The sequence below is a fragment of the Aedes aegypti genome, chromosome 2 (assembly GCF_002204515.2).
Source record: "Aedes aegypti strain LVP_AGWG chromosome 2, AaegL5.0 Primary Assembly, whole genome shotgun sequence".
Classification (NCBI taxonomy): domain Eukaryota; kingdom Metazoa; phylum Arthropoda; class Insecta; order Diptera; family Culicidae; genus Aedes; species Aedes aegypti.
Window position 1 is genome coordinate 446,413,835 of NC_035108.1, and position 24,948 is coordinate 446,438,782.

A 24,948-nucleotide genomic window follows, 5' to 3' on the forward strand; every position below is an offset into this window, starting at 1 on the left:
TTCAATTACAATACGCTTTATTGTACCCAATACGTTATATTGTACATTAATGGTTTATTCCATTCACTGAATGATACGTTTTTATCCGGGTATCTTCTTCATATGCCTGTAAAATAAAAATCAATGGACATAAGTAACTTGTTTTATATGCGATCTAGATGCATTTCATTATTATTTTCCATGGTGATTATAATTATTAAAATAAAATGCGGAAACAAATAAACATTCCATTAAAACTTTTTATTTTCATTTAGGTTTAATATTTATGAAAAACAGATTGCTCTACCGGAAATAGGTGATCATCTTAAGTTGTTGGATTTTTCGGGATGGTCTGCTAAAAAAAGATGATTCTGCTGAAACAGAAAAAACAGCTTGAAGCACTTAATTATGATACGATACCACATACTTACGCTGAAAATGTGGTTTAATCGTCCTTCCAATAGTTTTCCAATGAAGTCAAACCATATAGCAAGACTTATATTGATTCTGTGCTAGGCCACTGAAACATATATTAAAAATATAATCATTCCATATTAGTTTTGGCAATATATGATTACTCACCACTTAAAGGATAAGGTTAACTCTGAAGAATGAACATTATTGCTTTAAAAGCTACATTTTGAAATTCCGGGCTCAGCAACGCAACTTTGCTCTCATTTCTCACTCACTCTACTAAACAACAACAGCCGAAATGATTTCTCGCGTAACTTTTCAAAACGGCCTATCTAACAATTCACACATTTCGAGTAAATCGAGCTTGAAGGTTGTGAAAATATATTTTGAAACTGTATCAAAATGAAACAATTTTTCCACACTGTGTTGCTTGTAGAGGGAAGCAGTGTAATAGAGTTCAACGTATGAAATGAAATTTTGTCAATTTATTTGGAAATTACACTGAAATCTATAAAAACATCAGATAGGACGTTTTGACCAAAAATATGTACATAGGATAAATCACATAGGTCGTTCTGTTTCAACAATTGTTACATTGGACATTCATTTCTGTCATTTTGTTTCAGTTATAGTAACATCGGATATTTTGATTTGAGCACACAACAATCATGTTTTATTTCATTTTGTATCCACGTGCGTTGAACTGCTTCAACATTCAAGTTGAACTGCTCATTTTGTTGCGGTGTGATAATCGCAGGCACCAGCTGTGCTTTGTTTTTATTCATTTGAAGAAGAGACGAATGACCTTCGGGTTAAAGTCTCTCACGAACAACAACAATTTGATTCATTCAATGCCACGCCGTCACTTTTTCCCCCCCGTCTATGTGTCCTATGTAACAACAGAAGGAGGGGAAACGTTGAGCTGTATTTGGGACTTTTTGCTTTCTCACTGTTTCTCTCTCAATATTCCCCCCATTTCAATGCTGGTTTCGCCCACACTTGTTCGTGTGTGAGTTACCCACTGCACGACAGGTGGTGACGACTGTGTTGCATTCGGCACCAGCCGTCGGCGCAAACAAGAAATAGCGGTGGGAAATGATTGTGGGTCAAGGTGGACAGGTTCGACAGTGGATTCGCGTTGGTTAGAAGGAATAAACCCGGAACGGACACGTAAAACTTCTCGCAATTGAAAAACACGCGCGGTTGCAAGTTAAACGTTTTTATTATTATTGATGATCAAACAAAAGAAATGATGGTGTGCAAGGTCACTACAAATTCAGGTACACAACCAAGGTATTTAGATTGACGAGGGGTGCACCGCTGTAACTTCTAACACTCCTCCTCAGCGGTTTCCCCTCGGATGCCTTGAAGGCCAATCAGTTTCGCGAAGCCATGGTGCTTCACAGTCCCCAAGGGTTTGGTGAAAATGTCTGCACGCATCGCATCGCTCGGGCAGTACTCAAGCTTGACTGCCCCTCGCTCGCACAGGTCACGGATGAAGCATTCTTTCGTATTGATGTGTTTGGATCTCTTGCTGGTCTTGTCAGATTGTACGAAGGCTAGACAACCTTGGTTGTCTTCGTGTACAACAGTAGCCTTCTTCTGCTTTTCGCCTAAGTCCTCAAGCAAACGCCTCATCCATAGCACCTCCTGGCACGTCTCTCCTAATGCCACATATTCTGCCTCCATGGACGAGAGGCTCACGCAGTCCTGCCGCCGGCTCGCCCAGGAGACAGCTCCTCCTGCGAAGAAGACAACAAAACCAGTGGTCGACTTTCGGGTACTTGGATCCCCAGCCCAGTCGGAATCCGAGTAGGCTTCGAATTCAGCTTCGCTTGATCCACCGAGCCTTAATTTCCAATCGACTGTACCCTTCAAATAGCGGAGTACACGCTTCGCTGCTGTCCAATCTCTCTCAGATGGTTGGCTGAACTTGCGGCCCAAAATGCCAACACCGGCGGCGATGTCGGGCCTTACGCAGACCGCGACGTACATCAGGGCACCAACGAGACTGCGGTACATAGTGATATCCTTCATTGCTTCGCTATTGGTCGTGTCTTTGAGGTACCCTTGGTCCATCGGTGTCCGGGCCACTTTAGCTTCCTTCATACCAAATGCCACGATCAATCTCTTGATGTACGATTGCAAGCTCAAGTTGTACACTCCTTGCGAGTCCTTGGTTACCTCCAAGCCCAGAAAATGCTTCGCGTTGCCGAGACAGTTAACGTCGAAATGCTTCTTCAGTTGATCGTGGACTCGTGTTAACTCCTTCTTATCAGCACAAGCGACTAACATATCGTCAACGTAGACGATCAGGTAGACAACACTTTCGCTTCTCATAGCAATATACAAGCACGGGTCGGCAGAACTTGGAGCAAAACCTATTCCCTTCAGAACTTCGGATAACTTCTTGTGCCAACACCTAGCCGACTGATGGAGGCCGTAAATGCTCCGGCGTAAACGGCACACCATCTCCTCCTGTCCGCGAACGACGTACCCAGCAGGCTGCCGCATGTACACCTCTTCGCTAATATCGCCATACAAATATGCCGTTCGAACATCCAAATGCATAAGGTTCATCCCGTCTCTGCCAGCTAGAGCAAGCAAGGTCCTCAACGTAGTGTGGCGGATTACCGGCGCAAAAACTTCGTTGAAGTCCACTCCAAAACGCTGCGTATGCCCTTGTGCCACGACTCGAGCCTTAAGCCGCACGACTTGTCCGGATTCGTCCATCTTCGCTTTGTACACCCAGCGACTTCCGATGACCTTTTTCCCGGGTGGTAGGGGTACCAACTCCCAGGTACCGTTTTCCTTGTGCGAAGACATTTCTTCATCCATAGCCTCTTTCCAAGATTTTCGCTCTGGACACTTCATTGCTTCGATATACGACTCTGGTTCCGCCAACGCATGAGTGGCAAATCCTACGACGAAATCGCTGTATTTATCAGGCAACTTGTTACGGGTTTTACGGGAAGCTCGACTACTCTTGTCACTCTGGGGGTTTTCCTCGGAATCCTGTTTGATGTTCAGAGGATCATTCAGAGCGGAACTGGAGCTCAAATCGAAAAATTGCTCACACTCACTAGCATCATCATCGCTTGGTTGGCTATCGGGGCTGTCGAATGCCCCATCCTCATCCTCAGCATCGCTTACATCTGTCGACCCCAACACCGGTTCGACTACCGACCGATCCCGCTCACCGTCCTGCGTGGCAAGCCATTCGACACCATCGGTAATTGGATCCGTTTCCTCTTCATCCCGAGGAACAGCATCAAATTCCAAAAATTTGGCGTCACGGCTAATAATGACGTTCTCGGTTGCCAAATCTACAAAACGATACCCCTTATGTTGTTCTGAGTAGCCTATGAACGTTAGTTTGCGAGCTTTACTTTCAAATTTGCCGCGCTTCACATCTGGGATGTGAACCCACGCTTGCGACCCGTATACCCTCAAGTGCCGAACATCTGGTTTCTTCTCGAACCACTTTTCAAAAGGAGTCGTATCCACCGAGCGCGAGGGCAATCTGTTCTGCAGATAAGTAGCGGCTAGCACCGCTTCGCCCCAATATTTTGTATCAAGCTTCGCATCGAGCAGCATTGTGGTTGCCATCTCCTGCAGGTACCTATTCCGCCTCTCTGCCACCCCATTTTGTTGTGGGGTGTAGGGGGTGGTAAACTGTACCTTGATCCCCTCCTCGGCGAAGAAGCTTTGAAGCTTCTTGTTATCATACTCGCCGCCTCCGTCAGAGCGAACCACTCGCGGCTTTCTACCAAATAAATTTTGCACGTACCTGACATACTCGATGAGCTTGTCGGCTGCATCCGACTTCCGGGCGAGAAGATACACGACCGCATACCTGCTGAAATCATCAATGATGGTCATCAGGAATCGGTTGCCGCTGGGTGTTGCAGTGCGCATAGGCCCACATAGGTCTGTGTGCACCAAATCCAAAACTTGCGTGGACGCTCTTTCAGCCGTCTTCGGGATCGACGTTCGCGACAGCTTCCCCTCCAAACACGATTCGCAGGTCAACCGGATTCCACAATCTTTCAGTTTCAAGCCATCCACTAACTTCTCCTTATTCATTCTATCAATACTCGAAGGATCGCGGTGGCCGAAGCGGCGATGCCACTGGTGTTGACAAAATTCGTTGTGCTGCTTACTGTCAACTTTCATCACTGTCTCCACCGTTTTCAGATGGTATAGACTATCCGATCTGGCACCCTTCACTTTAACATTTCCGGATCGATCGCAAATGTCACAACAGTCTTGTCCGAAAAACACAACGAAGCCCTTAGCAGCCAGCTTTGCAACCGAAAGCAAATTACTGTTCAACGATGGCACAAAAAGTACTTCCGTGAGAGTAATGTCCACTGCATTTCCACAGCCGTCAACCCCAGTCAGCACACATGTACCACATTCGACCGATTGAACTATGGATCCGTCCGCAAGAACCACTTCTGGGGCGCTCTCTTCACTGAGCGAGGTAAACACACTTCGGTCATTGCTCATGTGGCTGCTAGCACCGCTGTCCACAACCCAGCAACATTGCCTCTTCCCGCCGGCCATGAACAACACCGCACTAGAGCTTTTCTCCTTGACTTGTTTAGCCTTTGGGCGATCACTTTTCTTCTTTTGTTCTTCTTCTCGATTGTCACTTTTGCTCTTCAAGGCCTGAAACCGCAAGCAGTCTCGCTTCATGTGGCCCTTCTTCTTACAAAAGAAGCACTCAATTTCGGACTTCTCCTTCACAACACTGTGCGACTTCATGCCGCTCTTCATCGCCTTCGCTTCGCCGGATGAACCATGACCGGATCGCTCCTTCCGACGCTCGTACTCGTCCAAGAGTTTCGATCGGACCAGCTCGACTGTCAAGTCCTCATCTGGTCTACTTTCCAGCGCTGTGACCAGCCCGCTATAGGAGTCGGGCAAACTCCTCAGGATCATGGCAATTTTCAGCTGATTCTCCAAGTCCTGGCCGGCGTTAGCCAATCGATCGAAAAGATCGTTCACTTCGAAGAGATGCGCCTCCAAATCACCACCTTCTCGCAAGTTCAAGCTGCATAACTTTTTGAGAAGGGACACTCTAGAAGTCACGGTGACTTTTTCGTGATACTTCTGTAAATTATTCCAGAACTCGAGAGCGGACTGAGCTGTTTTTATGAGGCTGTATTGGTTATCTTCAATACATAACCCCATCGTCGCTCGAGCCTTTTTGTCATCCTTGCTCCATTGATCGGTGACAGGCTCCGGCTTGGGCGCATCGATCGTGTAGAAGAGCTCCTCCCTGGTCAGGAGCATCTCCATCCTGAATTTCCAGGATAGCCAGTTCTGATTATTCAGCTTCGCGAACTTGCTGATTGAATCCATTTTCCGTCACTCGTCCAACACACAACCGACGACTAATCAACGAAATGAAAACAACTTTTGCACTGTCGGTGTACACACGGCGCCGGCTCTCACACACACTATGCCGCGACCGACGACGACGATGGCGATGACGCCCTTCCCGTTCCGAACGCCGAACTTTCAGCCAAAAAACTTTTTCCTCGTTTAGAGCGAAAAATAACTTTTCCTTAAAACCTCCACTGGGCCCATAACCTGTGGGTCAAGGTGGACAGGTTCGACAGTGGATTCGCGTTGGTTAGAAGGAATAAACCCGGAACGGACACGTAAAACTTCTCGCAATTGAAAAACACGCGCGGTTGCAAGTTAAACGTTTTTATTATTATTGATGATCAAACAAAAGAAATGATGGTGTGCAAGGTCACTACAAATTCAGGTACACAACCAAGGTATTTAGATTGACGAGGGGTGCACCGCTGTAACTTCTAACAATGATGACGATGACGGCGCCGTCGATTGTGTTGTAGGAAACCAATGCCAAACAAATACATACAGCTTCTCCGCTCTTCGGTGAATGATTGATCTGCAAATATATGTGCGCAAGTCGCGCATGCACGTTGCTCGTGTTGCTGCCGTGAAGCATATGTATATGCTTCATCGACCATGGATCTGAATCGGATTGATACAATAAGATCATGATGCTGAATATCATTTCCCTACATGCACTCAATACGCTGATAATCGACATTTTGTTGCGGTGTGCTAATCGGAGACACCAGCTGTGCTTTGTTTTGATGTAACAACAGAAGGAGGGGAAACGTTGAGCTGTATGTAGGACATTTTGCTCTCTCACTGATTCTCCCTCAATTTTCCCCCCGTTTTTATGACGGTTTCGCCCACATGATCATGTGAGAGTTTCCCACTGCATGATGTGGTGGTGGTGACGGTTGTGTTGCAATCAGCACCAGCCGTCGGTTGAAACAAGAAATTGCGGTGGGGAATGATGACGATGACGACGCCGTCCATCTTGTTGTAGGAACTCGAGAAAGGAGCCCACGTCTAACAAATACATACAGCTTCTCCTCTCTTCGGTGATTGATCGCACTGCAAATATGTGTGAGCAAGTCGCGCATGTACGTTGCTCGTGTTGCTGCCGGGAAGCATATTTATATGCTTGATCGACCATGCATCTGAATCAGATTAATACAATGACATCATGATGCTCAATCTTGTGCTCAATATCATTCCCCTATATGCACGCAATGCGCTAATAATATGAAAAGAGATGTTGCAGCTGATCCAATCCGGCGAAACGGTAAAACATGGTTTGGCAAAAAGACCAAAATACAGTTTTGTGTAACTCATTCTCTTTTTGTCACTTGAGCGTTTTCAATTTTGCGAGGCAGTGCGACTCTGAAAATATCGACTGAAATGATTGAGAAGCAGTTATTATGGCATTCTATACATCTAAGTAGTGTCTCAGACACGCTTCTACAAATCATTCTACCTTTTAAACTCCATTCCAAAGCTTTATTCAGGAAAGTCCAATGTAACATTAGAATCGTGTTTATTCATAAATGTTACATAGGACATGTGGTTGGTTCTCTGATCAAAGGTCCAATGTAACAATTGATTAAAAGCGATGCAGTTTTGAACATTGGTCATTTTGTTAAGCTTTTAATAGATTAATTTGTTGTTAATATATCAGAACGAGTGTTCTAGTGTGCTGCTAAGTGGTGCAACGCAAATGATTTGCAATGATAATCTCGATTTGTTTACATTTGTTACTTAGGACGTTTTGAAAAGTTACGCGAGATTTATTCAATACACGCAAAAAAATTGTGCGGTAAAAACTACCATTTTAGGGGGTTAACTTAAGCGCTCGCACCGGCAATTTTCAGCAGACCAGAAATGCGCTTGATTTTACCATGTCTGTTGTCGAAATCAGATTGTTGTAAATTATTTCTGTCAAATGTACCAGTAATGTGGTGGGATGTACCGTAAACATAGTAATTTTAGTCTGAAATTCCATGGTAGTTTCAAGAATGGGCGTAGTCAGCTACAATAGTAATTTTTACCACAGAATTTTTTCCCGTGTATGACACGCATGCATGTAAACGACACAAACAAGCCGGTTTGTGAAATATATATGCGAAGCTAGTATCGCTCATATTATAGAGCTTAGTGACATTTGAACACACGTAGACTAGCATACGCTCGTCATACACAGTTTGTTTTTGTTTTCCTCAAAGAAACTTGCACACGCTTTCCAGGCTCATCAAAATGCATATGGAAATATTACCCAATTTGAAAAATTTAAACCCGGTTTCTGGGTGTTTTTCGAGAGTGAGTGCATATTGTTTTCCTCTTAGGTTCACAACTACATCTACACTAGGGCACCCATACCATTGGGCGTGATAACCACTATGGGTATATCACTTAAACGTGAGCTTACGCCTTTCATATTTATATGCGCGCTGTTGATTTCGAACTGGAATATGAATAACATCGTATAACAAGTATCGGAATGCATTTGAGATGTATCAGCTAAACGAGGAGTTTGATTTATATGAAATTTCTGATAAAATATCGTCCCAGATTTATTTCAGTACACCGAAAAATGCAAAAACAACATAACGTAATCCGTGTGCGCTCCATTATCGCGACATCGAAATTTTGAAATGTCATTGCTCGCGTTTAATCGCAAACTCATCAGCCAGAGCAGCAGCAGTTCGGAACAATCTTGTATTTTTGTACGATCGTTTTGGAAGTGAACTTTAACGCAATTTGCTAGTGTTTTCTCCTGAAAAAGCCGGAAATCAACCCCGTAGGACAATGCCTTCGTTTACAGGTAGGTTTCTTGATGGTGCTGGGGACATTTCGGTCAGAATCACCCCTCGAATATTGGAGGTTATAGAAGGGTTGACGGAACCCGGAACGATTCGGGGTTTGTTTTTCCAACGTAACAAACTTTGTATTTTTCTTCGGCAGTGAAAGTTAAATGGGGCAAGGAGAACTTCCCTAGTGTGGACGTGAACACCGATGAAGAACCTATGCTGTTCAAGGCCCAGCTGTACGCTCTGACGGGTGTCCAACCGGAGCGCCAAAAAGTGCTCTGCAAGGGAATCAGCTTGAAGGACGACGAGTGGAACGTACCGATTAAGAATGTAAGTTGGACGGACTGTTCAGTATTAGTAGATTAAGATACATTTTTGCTTATTTGTAGGGAACCACTCTACTCTTACTGGGCACGAAGGAGGAAGTTCCGCAGGAACCCGTCGAAAAACCCAAATTCATCGAAGACATGAACGAAAGTGAATTGGCCACTGCTGTAAGTATTCGAGATTCACGTATTTAACATATGAAGGGCTGGTGGTAGGTCTATTTTTAGAAACTGTCATTATTCTAATGCAAGTCTAAACAGTCTCTTTTTGAACAAAATGATTCTGTTGGAAAATCTGGTGCAAACTTCTAGATGCTCTAGGAAAAGCTTTAGAGAGACTCTCGCGACTATTCCACGAAATTGCTTCTGAGATTCCTCGAGGAAAGACTTCTGGAATTCTAGTGATTTATTCTGCTATATTTTCAGTGATTCCTTCAGCACGAATGGTAGCAGGTCTCTTTTTGGAGACTTGATCTCTATTTTAAACAAGATCTCTATTTTGGAAGATCTATTTTTTAACCAACATATTCTGTATAATCACTATTTTTCTTCTTGTTACAGTAAATTCTGATTCAAAATACCTAACTAGAAATTTCCAAAGGGGTTACTCTGAGAATTTCTCAAAAATGCCAGGATTTCATTTAGAGGATTGCTAATGCCAGAGATTTACGAAATTTACCACAAATTCCAGTTTTCTTTGTTTTTTTTTTTCAGTAGTTACTCTACTAGCAGATAGCCTGAAGATTGCTATAGGGGTTTTCCAAGTTTTTGAAGAAATTTGTTGTTTTTTTCCAGGAACCCCTACAAGCATTCCTCAGGAGTTCCTACGACGGTTTTTTCAGTTATTTCTCCAGCCATTTTCATATTAATTTCCTTCGGTAATTCCTCTATATTTTTCTCAAGAATTGCATCAAAGCTCTTCTAGGGATTATCCCAGGAAATCTGCTAAGAACTCTTCCAGGAATCTCAATAAATTCGACCGGTGATTCTTGGATTCTTGGTTGAAAACTCAAAAAACATTCTGGATGAAATCCTAAGAAATCAGTGGATGCATCTCTGGAGAAATTTTCGTTTTTGCTCTTCAAATTATCTTCAAAGGAAATCTTGAACACAACCCCAGCGAAATCGATGGAAGAATCACTGGATGAGCTCCAAGATTTTATTGAGAAATTTGTGAAAGAGATTCATGGTAGTCTTTGAAGTGATTCCCAGGCACATCCTTGAGGTGAAGATGCAACGAAGCCAAACCTCAAATTTTCGAAAGCACGGATCTGGAAAACCAAACATCCGTTTAAGCTGAAAACTTAAACCACCACCAGCATGTGACCAATCGATAAAGTTTTCAGCTTAAACTGATGATCGGTTTTCCAGATTTGTGCTTTGAAAATTTGAGGTTTGGCTTCGATTCATCCTAACCTAAAAAAAAACATTTCAAATTCTAGACAAATGTCTTGCGGAAATTCCTTAAGAAGGACGTTAAAGATTCAATACATGTATTTTTGGCCATATACCTAAACCCGTTTGTAATGAAATTTCTGAAAAAAAATCTAATCTAAATCTTCTAATCCAGTATGGATATATCTTTTAGTTGTTTTTTGGTTCCTGTTCTATTTTTTTTTGTCTCACTACTAAGTTGAATATCAGAGATTCGACTATTTTTTTTTTCAGTAATTATCTTAGCTATTTCTGCCATCTTTCTTAGTCTTGAGAAAAACATCTAGGTCTGTGAAAAGACAAAATTAAAATAATTAAAACAATTTAAATGCATAGCAAAAAATCTGGTTTGGTGTATGACCAAAATACTCTTATTTAAAGTCGTTTTAAATCGTTAACATGTAATTTACGTTTATCTTCTTCTTCTTTCTGGCATTACGTCCCCACTGGGACAGAGCCTGCTTCTCAGCTTAATGTTCTTAAGAGCACTTCCACAGTTATTAACTGAGAGCTTACTATGCCAATGACCGTTTTTGCATGCGTATATCGTGTGGTAGGTACGAAGATACTCATGCCCAGGGAATTCGAGAAAATTTCCAACCCGAAAAGATCCTCTACCTGTGGGATTCGAAACCACGACCCTCAGCTTGGTCTTGCTGAATAGCTGCGCGTTTATCGCTACGGCTATCTAGGCCCCACCACGTTTACTTTACGTTTATCTTTTAGCTTATAATTAAACCGGAAATATTTTTGAAATTGAGGGAAAAAACCGAGAGATTTAAGTACCCACTGAGTAACTGACACTGACACGCGTATCTGTCGAAAGATAATGCAATTAGTGCGAAATTAAAAGGTACGATTCTTAATCTACTTTTAGATTGCTCTTTACAAACCAGTGCAAATGCGATCCAAGGGTAGCCATGAAAGCCAACTTTACTATGTTTCTCTAGCTTGATACCGAGATACAAGAAATCAAGGAAAGGGAAAGCTGACTGTTATTTTTTGTATTTGAGGTCAGAGACCTTATTAGAGTTTTCTTACGGTTTGAAGTAAAACAGCCTTCACTTTGGATGCAAGTAATCAACTAACTCGACTGAACGTCGAGAGCGGTATTTAATCAGAGTTTGTATATAACAAATATGTGTTCATAGCACACCACTTCATTTTCATGTGTTTGTATCATAAATAGATAAAGGGGTTCAACTTCTATATGGTCATTTCATGGACTCCACATTATACAAAAAAATCCTTGATGTTTCTTTGCAGAAAGCCCCAGAGAAATCTCGCGAAACATTACTAAAGGACCTATGTACGAATGAGAGGCTCTCTTTGTTTACTTTCTCTTTGATCAATAACTGAGTCACATTAACCACTTCTGTTGCGTTTTTTGTATGAAACGCTAGTCATTGAATCTGCCTTTCGATCTGTAGTGAAAAACTTTTCAAAAGCTTTAGTATTCCACTGTTATAATCGAAAGAGAGCGAGAGAGAAGAGAATCTCTCATTTGTACATAGGTCCTTTGGTAATGTTTCGCGAGAAATGTCTGGAAAAAAATATTTGTAGACTTCTTTGCGAAATTCCTTAAAGAATTTCCGAAGGAATCATAGGAGAAATTTTGAAATGTTAGTTTTGAAAATATCTTGAAAAAATACTGGAGCAATATCTAAAAAAAACTATTTGAATTCTTGAAGACGTTCACTGACGTTGAACCGAGAGTCTGGAAGCGACTTGGGACTTTGAGAAATTATGAGAAAAATCTTTTGATGACTTGGATTAGAAATTCCTAGGGTATAATTTAAAACAAAATCAGATAGAACTTTTAGGTACATCTAAAACGGAATTATTGGAGAATTAATTTCTTAGAATGTCAGTAAAATAATCACTATAGGATAAGCTTATGAAATAATATCTGAAGGAAACTTTGGGCAAACAATTCAGTTGGTTTCTAATACAATTTGAAACCACGAAAAAAATACAAGGAAATCATGAAAAAAAAAACATATCAAAACAAAATGTCATAAAGAATTAAAAAAAAAATCTTAGGAATATTCTTCGAGAAAAGTGTGTTTAAATACTGTGAGGAATCAAACATCTGTCTCCTGGTAGGTATCGGGCTGTTTTCTTGATTCTCCATTATTTTATAGTCTCTCTTTGGTTTCTGTTCGTACACTCTGTCACTACCAGCCCTTAAATATTCTAAGATTCATGTAATATATGATAATGTAATCCCTGCCATCCTTTCGCAGCTTGAACTCCCCGCCGGTTTGACTAATCTGGGCAACACCTGCTACATGAACGCGACTCTACAGTGTTTGAAATCGGTCCGGGAATTGCGCGATTCGTTGAAGCAATTCAAGGACGATTCTTCGGCATCGTCCGGATTGGCTGGGCTGGCCTCCCCCGGAGCAATCACACAGTCCATGCGTAATCTGTTCGACGATATGGAGAAAAGCGACACTGTCACGCCGGTGCTGTTCCTTCAGCGGTTGCACATTGCCTTTCCCAATTTTGCACAAACCGGTGAAAACGGAACGTACCGTCAGCAGGACGCCAACGAATGCTGGTCCGAGCTGTTGAAGATGTTACAACAGAAGTTACCCGCTACTAAAGGAGACAAAGATCAGCTGGTGAAGCATAAGTACGGTCGTTGGATTTTGTTAACGTTGTCCAGATATTTTCAAACTACTTCTGTTTTACAGCTCCTTCATTGACCAATGGTTCGGAGGTTCTTTCGATGTGGAAATGAAGTGCACCGAAGCGGAAGATGAACCAGTTAGTAAATCGAAGGAAAATTTCCTTCAACTAAGTTGTTTCATCTCCACTGAAGTCAAGTACATGCATTCGGGTATTAGATTGGTAAGCTTGCATAAGAATTCAGCTATGAGCTATTGAATAATTGAGGATCTATTTTACAGAGGTTGAAAGAACAGCTAACGAAACAGTCGCCTTCTCTGGGCCGGGACGCGGTTTACACCAAAACGGTAAGTGAACTTACTTATCTCGATTTAATAACTGTGTTTAAATGTGAGGTACAAATTACGACTCCTTGTCGTTTTTGCAATGAACCCTTTTTAAATTGACTAGATATAGTTGACTTGTTCAACTTGATTAGAGTAAAAGGACCAATTCATATAAACTGTGGTAACCCGATGCATACAAGATTTCCTGTCTCCATTCCAAATTCTTTAATAAAACAAGGATTCAACAATACATATAACCATTTACGTCAGTTGTTTCCAATGTGAAATAATAATTTGTTTCAAAAGCACGACAAATAATTTGGATTGACACGGCATATGCAGTTAATAATATGTTTATAAATAAAATGGTTATTGTTGGTTCATAAATTAGAAATTTATTATTTTGCTGAAACATAAACTTGAATAATAACATAATTGAATAAAGAATGACGAAATTGTTCAAAGCGAATTTTGCCACTGGGTCCTGATAGCCAAATTATTGGATTAAATTTTACTTTTGCATTTGCCTCCGTCAAAAATTTTTGAACATGTTTTTGGATCTAAAAAAATTACTACATAATTAAAACCCCATTTTTTAAATAATCAATCATTACCTTTGGCTTCAACACAAATGATCTGCCTCTATTTTATTATATTTGCATCTTCCCGTTATTGACCAGGAAACCATGAATCTAGAAGGAAATCGTTCTAATATTCCTTGTATTCAATTTTTTAATTCCCTCCCCTTGGTTATGCGACCTTGCCGCGATGGGAGGGCATAATCCATTAGCCCATATGATGGAAACCAAAGGCGTAACCTGTAGTGGTGGTATCACATTTTGGCATTTTTTGCTTAAAGCCGCGTCATAATTCATATGGCATAGACGCAATAATATCTCGGATGTGATCCAACGGACATTCTGCGTCATTGATAGAATTGATGCCCATTTCAAATAATTAATCTATTCGAAGTGGACATTAATACTATTGGTGACGTTCAGTTTGCCTTTTGCTAACCAGAATGATCCGTAGCCACTCTTACTATTAGCTAGCTAGACACATCGTTATCATATACGACATAGGGAATACTAAGGAGCTCTTAGGAAAATGACTAGTAGATTCACTGAGTAGAAATAAGTGGCGACAATCTTATTTTGATATGGTTTTTACATTGCCATAATAAGAAATACCTCTTTTGTAACAGCGGTATAAATAATCTAATTCCAGCTTCATTTTCGCAAAATTTACAAGTAGAAAGTAGGCGTTGTGAAGCATTGCATTTGCCACCGAAAAGTGAATCTCGTAGGAGACTGTAATAGAAGCCTAAGGTAACTTTACTCTTCAATATTCACTATAAAAATGACTATGGAAAGTAAGACGCTGAGATCGATCTTTAGGGTACACTTGCTAGTTTCGAAAAATTGTTGAACAGATAAGGAAAGCGACTTTTTTCTTTAAGGATATATGAACGTAACGACCAATTAATAGTTTTAACAACTAAAAATGAAATTAACTAGAACTCTTACTAAACAGCCTAATTTTGTTAAGACTTGACGACAATTGACATTTAAGACTCTAATCTTACGTAGAAGACAGGAGTAATCAGAATAGCACTTGAATGATAGAACTTGAATGACAAATTATTCAAAACCATTTCGACTAGACAGTATTAGTAATGACACTACAACACTACTATTTCAAACAAATTATGATGGAGCTGCTGATTTTCACAATGCTTCCTTTTCTCAGAAGCAAGGGAATATGGGTACTTTTCAAAAACTACCACGTCACAATACTAATAAAAAAGCAGTGTTCATGTGGGCGCCATTGCCTAGTCCGTCTGAGTATTGGTCCTGATAGAGGGGAAACTTGGCAAAAGCCAGACCGAGGGTTCAGCCTTGACAAGTTAAGCTGTCAGGCAGCTCCAACTGAATACCATACAAAAAAAAAAAAAAAAAAAAAAAAAAAAAAATATTCCTTGTATTCAATTTTTTAATTAATTACTTACCCACAGAAAGAAATTGCAATAATAAACTTCATTTCAAATCACAATGAAATTCTGATGATGATCCAGAAATGCTGGTTGATAATACATTATGGTTTCGATTCTGACAAACAGTTCACATGAGAGACTCGAAAATTGACAAGCCTTGTGAATGTTATATGCAAAGCACTCACCAAGTATAGGCCAAGAACAAATAATTTTTGTATGGACTCAGAACTTCAACTTTTATTTGAAGCCTTGTAAATCTGAACGGATTTAATTTTGATAAGTATTGAAATGTTATTGAAATATGTGTGTAACGCAGGAAGTAGAGATTATATGCAATTTTCGATAAATACGCCTGTTCCAATTATTTCAGTGTAGCAATTTTCAGAACCATTCGTGATCAAACGTCAACATCCCACCGCAAAATCGTTTGGAGGTGATTTTAACCTCCAAAGTACGAAACCATCACCTCCAAGTTAGTTCTAATACTCTCCGTTGGCGCGTCAATCGTCACAAGTTTCTCGTTTACCAGTCAATAGTGTTACCCAAATAACATTAGCAGTGCTGTTAAATGTCAAAATTTTGGAAAAATTGAAATGCGTATAGCGGTCTCCCATGCGGAATACAGCATCTGCAAATATGACCAACCAATAGTTATTCAAGAATGGTCACCAGGAAAAACATTTTCCGATGACTTTTTTCACAGGGAAGGATGATTTAAGTTTGTCTGTGATAGGCCTATTCACATGACGTCTCAAATCAGCTGATCGGGAAGCACTTTGATAGTTCTTCTATGAAAATGACAGGCCCGTGTTAAAACCGGTCCTCCACCGATGTAAACAAATGCATAGACGGATCGGTCACATGAGAAGGCCTATTGAAGCAATATTCAAATGTCAAAGTCACGTTATATTCATGACATTTAACAGAACTGAACATTAGTAGCTGAGTATAGCAGCTTAAACAGCAAAAAAGAGTATATTTTAGCTGAATAAACTGTCACTCTTGTTACTTGAGTAGTTTATGTAAATCTATTATCTATCTGAATTACAGTAAACTCTTCATAAGGTGAAACAGCTTGGAATCAAAATTCAATAATGTACCAAAACTTTAAACGCACAAATCTCTTGAAAGAAGCATCAAACTACACTGCCATTTCTTTTTTAGCTTTGTGCACTAGCAGAAAGCTTAAAATAAGAAGATTGACTTTGTATTCTTATTATTTCAGAAGATTAGTGCCTTTGAAACCGTGAGTAGGAGCACAAGCCGGCCATTGTGTCTGCCATGTTTGGATTCCGAGATGTGTCACCATAACTCGATAGTAAAGGACCATCGAGTTAGTTACAGAACACAAAACAGTGCAACAATAACGCTCAATGTTATAAATACCAACCAGTAACTAACGCTTGAGTCTTCCTTCGAGCGCTACGTAATAGGCCTATTCACATGACGTTTCAAAACAGCTGATCGGGAAGCTCTTTGACAGTTCTTCTATGAAAATAACAGCCTCGTGTATGCACCGGTACTCCACCGATGTAAACAAATGCATAGACAGACCTGTCACATGAAAAGGCCTATTTCTAGACGGTGCAATCCAGCATTGTTGTCAATAATTATTCATCATCATCCTCAACCGAATTCGTGTGCTCGGAAAAAAAAATCTAATCAGAAAAGTAAAATCAGAACAGGAGTTCCGAAGAATTTTTTTTTCGATTAAGGAATCATCACTGTACCCAGTTTTGTTTCTCGAAATATTAAAATTGTGTTCCTTGGCTAATTGAGCATCCCTAGTTGACGAAATATTTCCCTAGTGAAGCTCGTCATATTCGAAATTTGAAGCACGAAAGCGAAAAGGCAAAGTGTTTTCTCTCTCTGCTGTTCTTCATTCGTGTTTCCATAAACACGTTTTCTTCTTCCTCCTCATCTGAGCTTACAAGCTGGAATCGAAATCCGGCTTATTGAAATTTCCTCCAATTATTCAGGAAATCTCATCAAGAAAATAAGCTCAGCGAAGTTCAATAGCGTCATTCTTTTGTACAGAATCAAAATTTCTTCAAGAAACTATTATTTTGCACTGTTTTCCATCGTAATCGGCGCCACTATTTACAATCGAGTCGGGCCCCTCATAATCAAAACATGTGGCCATATTGAATTCGGACAGGCGAGCGCCATATTGGATTCGAAAATAAACAACTCCAGGCGGAGCGAGAGAGCGCGATTGATGGCCTGAGCTTTCTCTCTCATGAAACGTTTCATCTAGTCAAGTGGCTCTGCACCGTGAACTGGAGGCAAATTGGCCGTTTTGGATAGTTTGTAAGCTCAATGAAGCTTTGCGAGAAATTTTAGCGCATTTGCACTCAGAAACACGGGTTGGCACAGAATGACTAAACTTTTGTAATTTATGACTATTTTCTATCTGCCTCCCTTTTATTTTGCAAATTTTTATTCCTAGGTATTTGTCAATTCGTCTGGGTTGAAACTAGAGTTACTGTGTACGTGCTGTAGCCTTAGGTGTCGGCCAGGGTAGACGCGTCACGCGAAGCGGGAAGGAATAACAATTATTAATAATGGAAGGAATAACAATTATTAATAATGAAATGTCAAACTCCAAAGGTTTTTCGCGTCGCTTCACGTGACGCGTCTTTCCTGGCCGACACCTTTCGGTGCGGCCATAGGCCTCTGCACTGTTTTGATTTTGTATGGGATTTTGACTTTTAGTGGCCTTGTTGTTTACAAATTTCACGAAAGAGTGAAAGAGAAAGGTACATCTTTGTGCAGAGCCCCATAGTAACGCGTGTGCGTGCGCGAACGCGTTGCGATCAAAGGATTTCCCAAGGTATTTATAAGGGAGGTAATGCAATCTGTCATTTAGAGCATTCCGTCATATTGGAAAAATATTTGACAGCTGGCAAGTTTATGTTGCTCCATCAGGTCAGCAAGCCTTGAGATCCTAGCAACTTTTTCCTCTCAATTTTTATTTTGTTTCGTGAACGTCAACAACCATGTGTAAAACTTTGATTAATATTAAAATCAAAAGAAATAATTCATTATGATGACAACATAAGAATTAGGTTGGAAAAAGTCACAGGAAACATAAATGAAAATCACATTCGTCATTTTTTTCAGCTGTCTATCGTCGACATAAAGAGAATAAGGATTTTTCCTCAACCTCTTATTTTTGAATAAAAATATAATGAGCACACCCATTCAAACAATTCTGGTAACTTTAAGTTTCATTTCTAGCATAAAGTTTTTATTCATACACTTTCGACACATTATGAATTGTGTCACTGTATCACTGGAACTACACGGGAATAGCACAACTCTCCATAATAGCAAATGCTTGTTTTGCTCCAATTCCCATCTTCAAAACGCACGTTGTGAAGAATCATCTGAAATTGATGAATTTATTTGGTTTTCTGTAGTAGGTACGTAATACCCTCCGTGATTGAAATTGTCCTTTTCGAGCCGAACGAATCATGAGCTGCGCTACGCAATCGTCTGTGTCATCCTCACATTAAGAATTTGTTTTATTTTCAATTAATTTCTCGCGTGGTGGAATCACAGCATCCTGAACAACAGAAAAATAGAATTAATACTTAGATCTAATCTAAGGAATAAACTTATATTTTACCTGTACTCTGAAACTGTCGTTGGTATCTGCAGAAAATGTTCCTTTTGAATTTTCAACACGTAATAATAAACATTAAGGCACTATGGAGACGATAGCAACCGATGGAGGGGAAAATTGTATTAACAAACTCGCCAGCTCGCCGACTCACCAGCTGTCATTTTCCTCCCCTCGCTGTTTACCACTCCCCGCATCCACTGACTGCTTAGATTGCTGTACCTGTACCTAAAGGTACCTTGGGATTTCCTATGGACCAGTGCACGAGTTCACCCGTTGACGTTTGGCGGTGCCATGTTATTTACGTGACCATGGCAACGAGTGAATTCGGCACCGCTCAAACGTCAAAATAAATTAGTGAACTCGTGCCATGGACCGATGCCAACAAAAACAAAACCAAACGCTCCCGAGCGTCAGAGCGCTGGTTTACTCGCATCCGTCGTGCTCCCGAGTAACCGAAGCTAAAAGTGATTTGCGAACATGTTCGGAGCTGTTCAGAGTCAAATTGTATTTTTGAGAAAAAGCTGCTTCCCCTCCAAGATGCGCCTGAAACGAGTCTCCCCGAGAGCACATCACCTAGCGAGCGCTTTTAGAATTTTCGTGAGCCTCCGTCTAGCGCAGCACACTAGGATTCCGATGAGCTGAGAGACGATTTGGTTGGAGGCTCGTCAGTACATTTATTTATTTATGCCAACAGGTAAAATACTTACCCCAGTGATTAATTTAGCATGATATCAAAAGTAAAATAACAGGAAAAATAAAATTTAACACAAAATTCTACGGAAGTTACACTTATTTGTTACGCGGGACATATTGAAGTCAAAGACACGATAAGATTGATTGAAAACACGACACATGCTACGCATAGGTTCATGCAATCCGTAGTTCGTCCTGGTTGGATAAATGGTCAAAAACGAGTGCGTGCGTAGGTTGCGGCTGGATATGTTGATGTTCACCCGACTAAGTTGTTGCCTTGCAGGAGGTCTCCAATAAAGCAGATGAATTTGCGCTGGATAGACTCGATCTGTTGAATTTCGTTCTGATAGGAAGGGGACCAGACCAAAGACACATTAAAGACCCCCATGTCCCTTGCAGTTGCCCAATATTTTATGGCTCATAAGGTAATCTAGAATGCCGTGCAAAGTGTACTGCGATACACTTGGGTACCTTGGGTACCGAGGGACCAAATGCAGTACTAGAAGTAGTACTTAATCTGAGCCCGAATGGGACGGACCTGACCAGACAGCGGAGGAATACTCCAGAATAGATCTCACAATGGAGCAGTAAAGAGCTTTGAGGCTTTATTTTTTTTTTTGCAAATCCCAGCTGCGACGAAGCTTTAGTAACTTTCTTATCCTTTATATAAGTTTTCAATGAAAGTATTTTAACTAAGATCAACTCACAGACAAACAGACGTCACACTTTCATCATTGTCCATCGACCACCTTTTTAACGGTCGATTCAAAAATATGGTAGGTGGCCAATCCGCCACCCGCAGCGCTCGCATCGTTTTTGTTCGCGTTTGACGTTTGCACACTACCGCCATCTGTTGGCCCGTCGGCCAAATACAATAATTTTAGCATTGGGCGAACATGTCCTCGTGACTATGATTTTGATCGAGATTTGTTCTAAGTGTTACGTCTGTTTGTCTGTGATCAACTGATAATAAAACCAACGTAGACCTTGCTGCAGTGGGAACAGCTGATTTTGTAAACACCAGCCTTGTTTAGTGTGTTTACCGGATCCTTGGTAGAGCCTAACGAAGTTCTAAGTTGGTTGTCTCTGCTGGAAAATACCAAATCGATTCCGAAATTCCCCTATCACCGAACCCATGAAGAGAGTCGCCATACCATACGATGTACACATCAGCAAACAGCTCCGCCCAAAGCGCCACCGAAGACACAGCAATGCTGTCACAATGTTAAACCACAGATAACAGACGTTGAAGTTCGGTTGTAAAAGTGTGTAAGACAATTAATGGTCATTTTGAATGGCAACACAAGTGGCAACATCGTGGTGGCGCTGTCATCGCTTAGTTCCCATGACAATGTCAGTGGTGAATATGAAATATTTCAAGATACTGATGTTCACCACTGATTGACGCAATTCGCTGTGTGACGGCGCTAGTGATTGCAAGGAGTTTCAATTTGAATATTTGCACAGGTTTTCAGGATTTTTTGCTCTAGCATAGACATCTGTTATCTGTGGTTAAATCTCATATACAGTGGCGCCTTTGTTTTGATGCGGTGAGCACTGACAAAAACTACCTTCAATGATCCATTTGGAAACAAATATGAAAAAAACTACTTATCTTATTTTCTTTCGTTGGGTCCTGAAAATGCTGTCAATTTTTTTACAACTCTTGTATTTGACAATCGAGTTGCAAAGTAAACAGCGAAGCAGAGCTGAGATGATTTCATGAAGTTTGAGTAGGCGCGCACCTCTTTTTACACTTAATTCATGTTTGCCTCCTGGTTTTCTCAAAGTTTCCTCAGAATCCGGTCATTGCCTTGTTATCTTGCCGAAGGCAAGACGCATGTTCTTATAGTAACGCTGAGGTTATTTTACTGATGTTGAATTCGTTTTTTAACCTAGGTTAGAACTGATGAAACCCGTTCTGAATCACAGCTTCAACCCCAACCCGATTCGGGTTCGACCGAACTACAATTTGATTGACGTTGATTAGTTTATGTGTTGATTACCGACCAAGGGGTGGATCACTTGTTTGATGCACATCAATTGTGCATTGATTTGCATCAAATGCATTTTTTCGTGATTCACATCAACTTAGCCCTGATGTTGAAAACTTCATTTTGTTATCATAGCAACGCGTCTTGTTTGTTATGAAAGGATTGTAGGGAAAGTTGACGGTCTGGTAGAATGATTTTTTTTGATGACCTGCAGGAAATTTGGGACAAAAACATTCGGTATCTTCTTCCCAGAAAGCATTAGGCTGTAAAATGACTCACTAGTAGTTGACTGGGACGTTCGGCTGACAACGCGTTTGAGGTGATAGATCTTCAAATTATTCGGAGTCTCACGTTTCTGAAATTGCATTAGTGTGGATAAATAATCTTTACAGTTTACAGGATAAATATTCTTTACAGTTTACAGGATCACTCATATTTTACGTAGAAGATTGTGGAGCTATAGCATAACATTGAATGAGAACTTGTGCACTTCAACAGCATATGGAGTTTTTTTTGGACCATAATGCATGAAACCATCTCCTGAGAGATTTTCCACTGGTCTACATTGAAGGACCAAACTTTTTGTAATAAAAAAAAGTCTAATTTGAGACCACCTCCCTCTCCCATGTTTATGCATAAACTTTACTTCATAAATACAGAACTGACAATCAAAGTTATGAATATAAATTTAGATCCATGTCCATTGGAGAGATTTCCGAACAGTCTCCTGAGGGTTCTTTCACAACTGTTTCCATCCATAACAGCACCCTCCACCAGTGTTGATTCTGGCAAGGATTCTGATTTACTCATTCTGGTTTACAATTTGCTATATAATAATGGCTTCATGGATTCGGACATCTTCCTTAATGAGTTCGCCAATCATGCCCTTTATTTCCACTCTCCCCATTTTGGCTATTGTCCATCACGGTGGATCGTGGTTATGCGAAACAGATTTATCACCTCTGTTGCAAGCTGGGCGATGAAATATCCTATTTTTTGGCAATGGAACCTACGGCGATAATAAATATTCAAATTCATTATTAGCTAACAAAACGGTCATTTTTCTCTGATATGACTTTAGCCTTACTATCCACAAAAAGATCCGGAAAAATTAATATTGGATTGAGAACTCTGGAAGTGCTAATTCCTCTGAATGGCCAATGCTTTTGATGATTAATGCAGCAGATAGCAGCCACAATAGTAAATTAAGTAAGGACAATTTTGACATTTCATCAACAATCAATCAAACCTAGAGTCAAAAATTACAGCAAACCATGAGTTTAGAGAACGATTGCATTGAAATGCATTTCTGATGCATCTTATTTTCTCAATGCATCAAGAGTGATCCACCCCTTGTTACCGACCCAGTTCCTAAAAACGAAAACTACATAAGTTTGAGCAGTCGCATGCCTAGTTTTGAGTTTCATCCACGTTTGTCTTCTGGTTCACCGGAAGTGACCCTACAACTCTGCCGTCCCGTTCAGTTCGCAAATATAATTGGAGCTTCTACTTGGAAATAAATGTATTAATCGTATAATTTATCATTGATAGATTTCGCCCCATGCAAGAAAACAAGCCAAATGATGTATTATTGCATTGCTCCGTTACTTAAAGTCGAAAAATTGCTAAAACCAATAGTTAAATATTAGTTTCTTTGCTTATGGGAAGTATACACTTCAACAGAAAAGTAATCGCCTATCTCGATGCATGGGAAATTTATTGCAAGAAATGCTCAAGAAAAGCATTTTTCTTTGATTGCAGTACGCAGTTGAAACGAAATTTCAATTCAAATGGAGCTCACTGTCGAAAATTTCTTGAGCATTTCTTCCGCGGAAATTTTTTACTTTTCTTGAGCGGAAGTATGCTGTTAGCTTTAAGTTGTAAAAAATGTGATTAGCGAACACTTATTTCCGGTTGAAAAACATGTCCAGAGCTGAACTTCCGGTTTGAAAACCCTACACTCAGGCAAATTAACTATCGATAAACATAGGAACCCCTTATGAAAATTCGCCACAAGAAATCGGATTGAAATTCATAAATTTGCCTTATGAAACCAGCATTTGAAAATAAAATACAATTCCGCGGCAACCTGGAATCGAACCAAGAACCTTGAAATCGATAGGCCCAAGCGTACACCACGCGCCTATCGACGCCTTGATGTGGAGTGATGTTAAAACGATACATAAAGCGTTCGTATTGCAATAATCGTTACACCTTTCATAAGGCAAAATGTATGAAATTCGATAGTCCAGTTCGCTGCGTGTACTACATAGCAGTAGGTCTAATTCATCCAATCGATCTCAGTGGAACCCGCATTTGATTAAACTTATTTGTTTTGGAGCATCAGTCGAGTGAAAATATACTGCTTCGCGACTAAAAATGGATGAATCAACGTGCGAAGTTCGATTTTTGACCAACTTCGCCACGTCGCGAGTCACTTCGCTATGTACCGATGCACGAGTTCACTATTTGACATTTGAGCGGTGCCGTGTTATTTATGTGACTATGGAAATAAGTGAATTCGACACCGCTAAAACGTCAAATTAGTGAACTCGTGCATTGGTCCATGTGCGCATCTATGTCCTCAGCCGTGTGCATTATGCGCACTATTGAGAATCGAGTTGTGACGCGGCAAAGTTGGTCAAAAATCAAACTTCGCACGTTGGTTAACTCATTTTCTAACGCGAAGCAGTATAAAAGGTCTGTTAAATCCGAGTCAAGTGAACATGGCTTGGGGCTTAGGTGTCGGTCAGGGTAGACGCGTCACGCGAAAATCCTTTGGAGTTTGGCATTTCATTATTAATAATTGTTATTCCTTCCCGTGCAATTTTTGCTTTGCTTCGCTTCGCAATTCTCGTCTACCCTGGCCGCGCCCTTATTCACAAATTTCATAATGCTGAAAGGGGTGGATGGGTGTCCCCATCATGTAACGGCTCGTACAAAATTTGTAGAATATTCATACTAAAAGCGTCACGAAGGGGTGGGTAGGTCTCAAAAATGGTCATTAACAGCGTTATGGTAGGGGAACTTACATATTCTCGGCAGTCTAAGCCGATGCCGCGCTTCTTTTGTAATTTTCTCGGACATCAGCAGATAAATTACGTGTTTGTCTGTTTACATTTATGCGCTGATCTATCCTTTATCGATTCACACCGACAGATCTGCTAAAATATTTTTAGAAACGTTTTTACAACGCTGCGAACATCTCTTGTCAGTGTGACTATTGTCGGCAGCCTCATTCTCTTCGGCAACTTTTCCGTAACAACTGCAGGCGAATCTGTTCGGCAGCTCCAAATCGGTCGCATTTTGATGCGTGTTTATTTGAATTGATGACATCTCTGGCG

At 40.6% G+C, this 24,948-nt stretch overlaps 1 protein-coding gene and 2 long non-coding RNA genes across 4 annotated transcripts in view; 1 reads left to right on the forward strand and 2 right to left on the reverse strand.

The window, feature by feature from the left end:
- Positions 1-219: 219 nt before the first annotated feature.
- LOC110676072 lies at positions 220-688 on the reverse strand. 2 transcript variants are annotated; one of them, XR_002500047.1, is made up of 3 exons: positions 562-688; positions 411-499; positions 220-350 (listed from the first exon to the last, which is right to left on the reverse strand). It is a non-coding gene; the product is annotated as an uncharacterized LOC110676072 (long non-coding RNA). The 2 variants fall into 2 exon arrangements; XR_002500046.1 differs by having other exon boundaries at positions 411-688.
- A 7,588-nt stretch (positions 689-8,276) lies between these two features.
- The window catches only part of LOC5573452 (ubiquitin carboxyl-terminal hydrolase 14), a 44,103-nt gene continuing 27,431 nt past the window's right edge, over positions 8,277-24,948 (forward strand). Inside the window, exons 1-6 of the mRNA XM_021847965.1 lie at positions 8,277-8,590; positions 8,731-8,906; positions 8,966-9,070; positions 12,583-12,974; positions 13,036-13,192; positions 13,252-13,317. Coding sequence (XP_021703657.1) covers positions 8,575-8,590; positions 8,731-8,906; positions 8,966-9,070; positions 12,583-12,974; positions 13,036-13,192; positions 13,252-13,317 — 912 coding nt within the window. The 5' untranslated portion in view covers positions 8,277-8,574. The remainder of the gene's footprint in view (positions 8,591-8,730; positions 8,907-8,965; positions 9,071-12,582; positions 12,975-13,035; positions 13,193-13,251; positions 13,318-24,948) is intronic.
- LOC110677153 lies at positions 18,518-19,224 on the reverse strand. The gene is made up of 2 exons (XR_002500991.1): positions 18,921-19,224; positions 18,518-18,857 (listed from the first exon to the last, which is right to left on the reverse strand). It is a non-coding gene; the product is annotated as an uncharacterized LOC110677153 (long non-coding RNA).